The sequence below is a fragment of the Cucurbita pepo genome, chromosome LG09, assembly GCF_002806865.2.
Source record: "Cucurbita pepo subsp. pepo cultivar mu-cu-16 chromosome LG09, ASM280686v2, whole genome shotgun sequence".
Lineage (NCBI taxonomy): Eukaryota > Viridiplantae > Streptophyta > Magnoliopsida > Cucurbitales > Cucurbitaceae > Cucurbita > Cucurbita pepo.
Genome location: NC_036646.1, coordinates 6,445,076 through 6,456,300, shown reverse-complemented (window position 1 = coordinate 6,456,300; position 11,225 = coordinate 6,445,076). Strand labels below are relative to the sequence as shown.

Sequence of the window (11,225 nt, the reverse complement as noted above, 5' to 3'; positions counted from 1 at the left end):
CAAATCAATGGGTATACAAAGCAAATACTATTTTAGTTATTTACAAGCTAGGAATGGGTGGGGAAAACTAAAAGAAAACAAATGACAATGTGAAAGAAAGGAATAAAAATTAACACTGATGCCGTGAGTTTGGCACTCGTTTGTGATTGTTCAACTCTTAAGCACCTCTCCACCTCAAACGGTATCTGAAAAGAAAAGAAAAAAAGGAGTGAGTATAACCTAATAAGTTTCCACGGACTTGTCATAGGGCTTTAAGAAATTCGAGTTTAGCTTAAGTATCCTCTGACTGTTACCACACACCATAATGGCGCCTATCATGAGCTAAACAATTTGTGTAGTCTCTCATCTTCTTTAAGAAAGGGTTTCCTCCGCATACCATAGTAGCTTGTAACATCCAAGTCTAATAAATATTCATTTTTCTTTTAATAGTCGAACTACTACTCGAATTTTATTGAGTATTTTAGAAGTTATATTTCAAGAGGATGTAGGAGGGAAATACTTAGCAAAGTCTCACGAGCTTAAGAAAAATATAAAAGAAAATAGTAAAAAATTGAAAAAATCGGTCAAAGTCGAAGGGGTAAATTGGTCATTTTAACTCTATATTTCTAATTAGGAGTCTTGATTAGATTGGTAAGATATGTTCGTTAGGTTGAGAAAAATAATTATGGGATTTCTATTTGTTCTAGTTCTATCAATAATCGAGGAAGAAGCAAAGGTAAACGTTTTGGCTTCTTGATTTCAATATTTTTTAAAATCGAAAGTTTTTCGATGGATTTCCCACAAGCAGTATGAAGCAAGCCGGAGTTGATTTAGACCGCAAGGCGGTGTTCTAGCAAACGACAAGAATCTGCAAGTAGAGAATATAATGATATTGTAAATTTTACATTTTTGGACGTTATTTGGACTCTAGTATTTCTTGTTATGGATGACTAAAAATTACAAGAAAAATACAGTGGTGGCCACTATTGAACTCTATATGGAATTGTCCTTCCTCGACAAATTTGCTTGTATGATCGGAATCAAGCTTTCCTTAAAGTTCTTCAATGGCGACCACTATTGGGGGAATATGTTTTAGGCTCTTTTAGCGCTTGTTTCCTTCCAAAAACTTATGAGTAATCTTATTTAGAAACTATAGGAACAAGTTTGAAAGGAAATGGTGGATAGTTGTCCTCGAATTTGGAAGAAATCTGAGAGTAGAAAACCCAAAAATCTAAACAGTTATTACTTGCGATTGGGAGCTCGACTCAACTCAATTCTTGTTCTATATGAATGCTCCAACTTCATACTTTATAGGAGAAGTTTAAACTGATCGTGAAACCTCTAGAACCATCGTAATTTGGAGAATGATTTTTATGGATTTCTCATCGGAAATATTGTCTCCGATCAACAAGCAACCGGCCTCCAATTTGAATTTTAGACGTCGGATGTAGTGAGTTGTGTGTCCTCTAGAGCATACTCAAATTTAATGAAGATCCAACGTGAAAATGGAGATTCAAGGGATTTTCTGATCTCTGCTCACGGTTGAGAATCTGATTTTCTGATCCGTACCATTTTCGTAAATATCTTGAAGTTCATAGGTATTTTGATAATTTGCCACTTTTTTTTTTTTGAATATTTTATATTCTTTTCTCCCCGATCCAATTTTTTTTCCTAAAAATTCTTCCAAATAAGAAATCTAAAATCCAAAAATTTCCTTGTTTAAATCTCTTAATTCTTTTTTTGAATTTTACATGGACTTCTTAATTCCTATAAAATCCTTTGAGTCTTACATAGTTAGTTAAAATAACGTCGTGAATATTTCATTAATTTGATTGATGTCTATTCTATTCAATATTTAAGTATTTTTACCAAATACGACAAAAGTCTAAAGAAAAAAAAAACTAAAGTTGAAATTCATTTAGGTCTATCTATCCAAACATCAGGATCAAATCATAATGAATAGTACAATAACCTAAGGTCTCAAGATTAATCGATAGAAAGCGGAATTGTGATGTACAAGAAGAAATGTCACAATCAAAATTTTGAGGTATTGAAAGATAAGATATGACTAACCAACTATGCAATATAAGATGAATATATGAGAAAACAATGAAAAACTACCGTAAAATTTTGTGTGATTTTAAGCTCCAATGTAAATTTGAATACACGTACCTATGTTTAGTTTGTTCATTAAAGAGGAAAATGGGACCGGGATACAAAATATGTAAATGAAGTGTCCACAACCAAGCATACAAACAAACTCTAGCCGGACACACCGGACACAGCAAGTAGTAAATTGTTGAGATATAATATTTGGATAATATATTATTTATGAAATATATCTTCGATATTATATCTTAATATTTTTTCTTTTATGATTATAGTATATATTATTTTATTATCAATATTTAATTAGTTTATATTTTCGTTATTGGTAGGTATTAGTTGGAAGCTTGTATCCAATTTAAACCTTATGAATATCCATGAGAACGTACCTTTCAATTCCAATTCCATTTCTTATTCTTAACATAAACCTATACAAGGAGACAAGTAAAAAGATAGATGGTGTGTTGAGATGAATTGTCATAATTCTCATTTATTTTAGTTATTAAATCTCATCTAGTTTATAATCATTTTTATTAATATTCTTATTTACTTTGTATATTAATTTTCATTCGGTTCATAACCATTTTGATTAATATTCTCATTTATTTGGTTTAGAATTAGTATTGTTAGGCCTATATAAAAACTTGTCTAGCATTGTTTTGAGTGTGAGTCGTGTGTAGTCACGTGGAGTCATTGTCATTTTGCATTTGACTAGAGGCAATTGGGAAGAACTTTGTTAGAGAAACTTTGTAGTGTAAGAGTGCGAGAGATACACTTGTAAACACTTTGGTTATCGTGATTGGCTACCACTCGTGGGTGTAGGGGAATTTCTTCTCTCCGAACCACATAAATTTTTGTGTCTCGATGTTTAATTTCTGTTTATGGGTGTGTGAGTATGATCGATCTTGCTTCTGCTTCCGCATCTGCTACAACAATTAAATATCGAAAGCAACTTTTTTGTTGTAGTATTCTGCTACAACAATTGGGTATCAATTACTCTTTGGTTGTGGCATTTGGACCCCATAAATGGTATCAAGCATTGAAGATTGTGATATTTGGGTCACACCAAATAGTATAAGATTCAATTGTGGTATTAAGGAGGCACAACACCTTGCAATCCATTCTAAGGGACCATAGAATCCTCATACACACATCTTGCAACCCAAATGGGTTCACCTTGACAAATGTACGTATAAATAGCTAGAATTTGAATTAATGAACTAATTTTGATGAGATTCCAAACATGTCATGTTATTTAAAATCTTTTATTAAAAAATTTAAACATTCAACTTCTAAAACGTAGGTGAAATCTCACATCGGTTGTGGAGGAGAACTAAACACTTTTTACAAGGGTGTAAAAACCTCTTCTTAGCATATGCATTTTAAAAACGTTGAGGGAAAGCCTGAAAGAAAAAGGCTAAAGAGACAATATCTACTGGTAGTAAGCCTGAGCCGTAACAAGTTTGGCACTTAAAACAAATTTCATCCCTTATAAAATGAATGTTGCTTACCACATGGAGTTACTTTCGTACATTTAATATAAAGTTTTTAGCTCCAAAGTATTAAAAATCTTATCTCTTTGTTTGTTTTATTCCCAAGTCTTCACATTAAAATAAAATTCTCAATCAATGTCATATTTGATGTACTCGGTTGTTTAATTGAACAAGGAAAATGCGTATAAAATATTCAAATTACTTATCATCTAAGGGTATTGGGTTGGTTTCACACACACATATATATAAGTTTACTTCTTAGTAAATAGCAAAAGGGTTTTTTTTTTAGGTAAATATAGAAAAAAAAGCAAATTTAATTTTACCTTTTATGTACTAACCACTAAAATGTAAATCAAAGCTAACAAACAAGACCACGCAACACAAAATGTAATTCAATTACAAGCCCATGTGTTCAAATTTATTATCAAAGGGAATAGGTTTGATATTCACTTACAAACCAAATACGAAAGACTAAAAAATACAGCTCTTAGACACCCCTACGCCTCGATCGGTAGTGTGTGAAAAATTATAAAAAGAAAGGAGAAAGAGGTGAGTATAAAAATACTCAAGGAAACAACCTATTTGTACGCTCTCATTTCATCCTTAACTGAGTAGGTATTCACGTGCTTTACTCTAGGCTCTAGGAAGTCCTGACCTAGTTTCAATTATTATTCGAGTATTTAAGGTGCCTCAATGTCATGTGTAGCACTATTAACTGAATCTTACCTCCCAAGGATCTATACACGTTCTATAATGTAATGACTCTATTTTTTTACTAACCTAAAGTCGCTACTATATGTGTGACGTAACTTCTTAGGCGGAAATATTCATTTAAAATGACTTCATAAAACAATGCCAAGGAATTGCATGTTTAAAATAGAAACGCCCTATACTAACCTAGGATCTACGAAATTAAATGCAACTACCCTATCCAAGTTCCATAGTTTTTAATTGTGATGTCGCCATCAACCACCAAAGGGTGCATTGCTTTTATCTAAAATATAGAAGTAGCACCTGACTTGAATATTTTAAGAAATACTTAGTAAGTGACTCACTATTGGGGTTAAGAGAATAAGAGAATGTAAACACATGCAATCATGATTAGACACAAACATTATAGAGGTGGCTTCCAGTCCAAATAAATTGGATATGTTGTATTTTCCTACACACCCCTTGAGCCTGCATGGTCGGGCTAGTTGGCTGTAGTCGGACGTCTAGAGGTACAACAACTCTCGTATATCATGCAAAGCATGATGATGATCATCATCATCATGATGTACGCGTCCGTACTCAACATAAAAGGAGAAGTATCCCAATGTAAATGACCATACAATATATGAGATCCCTATACTTTTCATCTTAAATCATTCAAGCGACACAACCCACACATCCTTACATTTTACCCTAGGTAACATGCATGCATAAGCGTTCGTACTTTCATCATACATAATATTACTTAGAGGTTGTGTATCAGAAAACTCTTCAGTATCATAATGCAACATGACATCTCATATATGTACATCATCATAACATGAGATACAATTATACTATGTCATATCATCATCATAACGTATCATAGCAATATAATAAATCACATGATCAATGCATCATCATAACACATCATAATATCTTAGCAAATCACATCATTATAATATATGACGTCATCATAATACATCATATCAACATACATGACACTTGCAAGGGCTACTGAGCATGTGTCCATCATACATAAGACAAGTCTTCTGACTGAGTCGATAGTAGGGTCACTTACATGGTTGACATAGGCCGAAGCTACTACGACCCCTTGATTCTAGCTTAATGTTGCTCTATGAAATTTAATTCTACCTAAGGAGTTCCGCGATTATAAATTAGCATTTTAAGGTAGGAATTTACTCATCTAATTTGTCATAAAATAATTTAAACTTACTCCTAATAGTTAAACTATCTAAACCTAATTTTGCATAAAATAATTTAAACTAGACTTCAAAAATTTAAACTAGCTAAAAGGTAGTCATAACATTAAACGCTCACGAACAGTTGAAACTATTAGTAAAGGATCCGAATTCGAGCATATCAGACCCAAATTGGATCAGCCAAAATACTGGCTTAGAGCCGTTAGAAAATGTACTCTCTGACTAGCTTCGAACTTTTCGAGTTAGATGATTAAATAAAGTAAAGATCTCCCCTTTATAGTGAAGACCAACTCCCCACTTCTCAACTTAATGGAAGTGGGACAATTTCCCTTTCCTTTTTTTTCCTAATTTTTGGGTTATTCTATAGGCCCTTTGGGTAGTTTCTTTTTGGTTGCATAGTGAATGTCTGGTGTCTTCAGGGATGAGGCTCTACCTCATAGAACTCTCTCTAGTGGCAACAGTATATTATGTATTAGCCGGTTCGTCATCCACGAACCATAAATTCATCTTAGGGAGTGTGCGGCCATATGCTGGTTAGCTACTAAGTCAACCTATGAAGCATCACGACCCCACTCAGGGTAGATTTATTGTTTACTGTCACTGTAGTTACTGTATGTGGGGAGCCAGTATTTTACTATCTAAGATCTTGGAATGGCTTGGATAGGGAGCTTGTTTTGAAACATCATTGTGTTGTAATTCTACTTGACTTTCTTTATTGAGATAATGGAAGTTTCTTGTGTCGGGCCGAAGAATGTGCGGGCTCGGATGACGCGGTCAAAAGATTCAGAGGGCTGCCACCGGTTCTCACCCCAACATTAGTATGGATAATATTGCAACTTCATATATTTTTTAATATATAACTTAGAGAAAAAAAAAAGGTGACAAAATGATTGGCTAACTTTGTTTATTTCCTTATTGATGAAGAAATCTTTTTTTCTTTTTTTTTTTTTTAAGGAAAAACTAATTAAAACGCTTGTTCTCGTCATGAATGCAACTGTTTTAATAAAACTATTATGTACGGTGGATTTCTATTACCAATTATACATTATATAATTAGTTGACAATGTCAAGTTGGATATAGAATCCTTAATTTCATCGAAATCAACTTATCCAAACTTAAATTAATAGTGAAATAATAATTTGGTCAAAGGCTAATAAAAATCATGCAACCTTGCTAGATTAATTTTTTGCATGTCTTTTTCCATTTCTTTCCCTGCAAACCACCATAAATAGAGGAGATTTCAATCACAAAAATGTCAAACTCAGCCATGAATTCTTCTCCATTACTCCCTCTTTCTCTTACCCTTCTTGTTTTATGTTCATGTTCATCATGGGTTTCAGCCAATTTTGGCAAACCCCATCAAAACTTTCTTCAATGTCTCTCCCATTATTCCCAAGATGCCTCCTCCATTTCAAAAATCCTTTACACTCCCTTCAATTCCTCTTATTCTAATGTCTTGAATTTCACCCTTAGAAACCTTAGATTCTCAACCCCTCATACCCCAAAGCCACTCCTCATCATAACACCATTACATGTTTCCCACATTCAAGCAGCCATCCTTTGTTCCAAATCTTATGGCCTTCAAATTCGAACTCGAAGCGGCGGCCATGATATCGAGGGTCTTTCTTACGTTGCATCGTTACCGTTCATTATCGTTGACCTGATTAACCTGAACTCGATCTCTATCGATGTCGAAAGTAAGACGGCTTGGGTTCAGTCGGGTGCTACTCTTGGTGAGCTTTACTATAGAATTGCTGATAAAAGTCGAACCTTGGCCTTTCCGGCTGGGATTTGTCCGACGGTTGGGGTTGGTGGACACTTTAGTGGTGGTGGGTATGGGCTGTTGTTAAGGAAATATGGTCTTGCGGCTGATAATGTGATAGACGCTCAATTGGTTGATGCGAATGGGAAGTTTTTTGATAGAAAGTTGATGGGAGAGGATTTGTTTTGGGCTATTAGAGGCGGCGGTGGAGGGAGCTTTGGAATTGTGGTGGCTTGGAAGGTGAAGTTGGTTTCGGTTCCGGCAAAAGTGACACTTTGCGTAGTGAACAGAACTTTGGAGGACGGTGCCACCAAGCTAATTCATCAGTGGCAATATGTGGCTCACAAATTGGAAAATAATCTATTTCTTAGCATTCTTTTGGAAGGTATTTTTTTTACTCTTATCGGGATGTGAAATCATTTTAATAAACAGTAACTCTAAACCCACAGCTAACAAATATTGAGATATTGTTTTCTTTGAGCATTTACTTTTAGACTTCCACTCGAGGTTTTTAAAATGCGTTTGTTAGGGAGAGGTACCTAGACGCTTATAAAAAATGTTTCTTTTTCCTACCCCATGAATGGAGATCTCACAATCCACCCCATTCGGAGCCTAGCGTCCTTGCTGGCACACCGCCTCGTGTCCACCTCACTTTGGGGCTTAGCCTCCTCATTGGCATATCGCCTAGTGTTTGACTTTGATACCATTTGTAAGAGTCCAAACTCACCGTTAGCAGATATTGTCTCTTTTGTGCTTTCCCTTTCGGACTTCCCCTCAATGTTTTTAAAACGGTGGGTTAGGGAGTAGTTTCCACACCCATATAAAGAATCATTCGTTCTCCTCCCCAACCGACATGTTAGCTCACAATCCATCCGCTTCGGGGTCCAGTGTCCTCATTGGCACACCGCGTCGATTCGTTCTCCTCCCCAACCGACGTGCTGGGGTCTAGTGTCCTCATTGTCACACCGCCTCGTGTCCACCCTCCTTCGGGGCTCAACCTCCTCATTGACATATCATCCAGTGTTTGGCTCTCATACCATTTGTAATAGCTCAAGCTTACCGTTGGCTGATATTGTCATCTTTAAACTTTCCCTTCCAGGTTTCCACTCAAGGTTTTTAAAACTAATTAGACATTTCTACACTCTTATAAAGAATGTTTCGTTCTTCTCCCAACCAATGTGAGATCTCACATAAATCGCAATATTCATGATTAAATTACAAAATTTAAATTTATTAGCCCCTAAAATTCGAAATTAATTTTTGGTTAATATTGTATAACTCAACTATTGATGACAGGAGGGAATTTTACAAGACAAGGAAGCAAAATAAACCCATTAGCACTATTCTTCTCATTGTATCTTGGCAAGGCAGATGAACTTTTGACAATCCTCAACACTACATTCCCTGAATTGGGTTTGTCAAAGAAAGACTGCATGGAAACGAGTTGGGTCGAAACAGCACTCATCATGGGCACTGGCCTTCAACCTGGAAGTAAGCTAGAAGATCTACTAAGTAAGACACCTCTCATGACTGTAAGGACGAAAATGAAATCCGACTACGTCAAGGAACCCATTCCCATGGCTGCAATCGAGGGCATATGGCAAAGATTAAGATCCGGAGATATAGAAACGCCACAAATTATATTCATTCCTTATGGAGGGAAAATGAGTCAAATTTCAGAGTTGGAGACTCCCTTTTCACATAGAGGTGAATATTCATACAAAATTGGTTACACCACGAACTGGGTAGAAGGAGGTATTGATGCAGAGAATAAGCACCTAAATTGGATACGAGAGCTTTATAGTTACATGGCTCCTTTCGTTTCAAAGTCACCAAGAGCGGCATATCTCAATTATAGAGACCTTGATATTGGATCAAACAACAAGTATGGAAGAACAAGCTATGAACAAGCTAGCATTTGGGGTTATAAGTATTTTGGGAAAGAGAATTTTGATAGATTGGTTCATGTTAAGACCAAAGTTGATCCTTATGACTTCTTTAGGCATGAGCAAAGTATCCCTACTCTCTCATCCAAATAGTTCTTACTCTTAACTATTACATGATTGATACATGTGTTTAAGCTATGTTTCAACCCTATTTGTATGTAGCAAAATAATGGGCATACATGAGTTTTAATGTTTTGACTTTCATTTGTGGTTGGCTTGATGAATTCCTTTGTTTCTTCAAAGGAAACTTAAAGCATATACTTTTTGGATTGTTGAAAGATAGTAACATGACTCATGACACATCGTGAAGAAATCGTGAATATATGAGTTAATATACGAGCAACATCGAGTGCAAGACAAAAATCGTGAAGAAGATGCTGTATCGCCCCCAATCACCTCGAGCATGTCTAAAGTTGTAATGATAGTTGAAATGACCGAAAAATATATAGGAGTTACTATATGCCCTACAGTTGAAAATATCATTAAAAAAATTTAAAAAGGTCCCTCAATTCAATTATTTGAATTAATATGGGGGATGTGAATTAATTATATTATAGAACTTGTTTTATGATATAAAATGGCATGCCACTACTCATACTCAAATCGAGATGCTCTAGCACTACTTCCTAAGAGCAGCGTGTCTACCGATTTCACCATAGCGGCTTTCTTTTATGAAACCAGATATACATACAATATGCATGGGATTAGCTGCTTCAATGGGATCTTTTATTCTAGTTGGAGGAGAAATTACCAAATGTCTAGCATTCACGATGCTCAAGTCTAACCTTGTGAGCCTAAGTCAACTCGATAAGGCCGGCTGCCACATTTCCATTGAGCGCGGGCTACTCAGATCCGCGATGATCGACGACAGCGGCTCACACAAGTTAGGTGCATGACAAATCGCCTTTACATCTGGAGTTGGAGATAGAGCAACCGGTCAGCCGATCGGCTAGGATCAAAGAAGTATCTTGGAGGTGGCATGCAAGGTATGGGCACCTGAGCTTTTTTGCTCTACAAAAACTACACAAGGATGAGATGGTGCACGGCTTGCTGGCAATTGAAGGCATGAACAGGCTGTGCGATGGATGTCTCATCGGCAAGCAGAGGCGCACCCCCTTTCCATCTCAGGCATCCTACCGCACCGGTGAGCCATTGAAGCTCGTGCACGGTGATATCTGTTGGCCCATCAAGCTGGCGACCCTAGGTAGCAAGACCCTCTTCCTCCTGCTTGATGACAAAAAAGCCACATCATGTGGCTGATCCTGCTGCAAGCGAAAAATTAGGCTGCAGAGGCAATTAAGCACATTCAAGCGCGAGTGGAGGCCGAATCAGACTGTAACGACCCGAAATTTTCTACTTAATTTAAGGTCGCTACTGTATACATACCATAAACATTGAATGCGGAAGGCTTTATTTAAATTTCATAAAACATAACCTTTATCTTAAAACACAGCCATGGACTTACGTGTTTCGAAAACATCTTTAAAACGACACAACAAAAGACTAAATAAAATGAATAAGAGTTTTTAAAAAAACATCATATTCTAGCCTAAGACTAAGAAAATAAATACCACTACCCTATGCATGCGCCATGGTCTCGAGTTGCAATGTCGTCGTTAGCCGTACAGGAATGCCTTGCCTTAACCTGAAAAATGTAGTAGCACATGGCTTGAGTATTTAAAGAAATACTCAGTAAGTGACCCCACTATTGGGGTTAAATGCAACAATCACATGCAATGAAATGATGGGACCTATCTTTCATTTCGTTTCCTTTCGTTTCGTTTCGTTTCGTTTTCCCTACGGTGTAATCCTAACAGGTAATCGTGGACGTGTACCATATACTCTACACGCAGCCCATACGTGCGAGTATGGGCTCACCAGCTAGTTCGCACACCGCTGGGCCATTGTCCCTAGCCAATGAACATGCTCTGGGAGCCCTTATACCGGGACCCGTTAAAACTAGAACCGTCACGGCAGCGCTATGCAAAGCATAACGATCGTTGTCCTGCCATTGGATGTACGCGT

General features: G+C 36.5%; 1 protein-coding gene across 1 annotated transcript; it reads left to right on the top strand.

Moving 5' to 3' along the window:
- The first annotated feature begins 6,726 nt into the window (after nt 1–6,726).
- On the top strand, nt 6,727–9,293 carry LOC111802658 (berberine bridge enzyme-like 18). Its single transcript, XM_023687100.1, has 2 exons — nt 6,727–7,639; nt 8,551–9,293. The coding sequence occupies exons 1-2, from the start codon at nt 6,745–6,747 to the stop codon at nt 9,291–9,293; spliced, it is 1,638 nt and encodes a 545-aa protein (XP_023542868.1). The 5' UTR covers nt 6,727–6,744.
- The last annotated feature ends 1,932 nt before the right edge of the window (nt 9,294–11,225 follow it).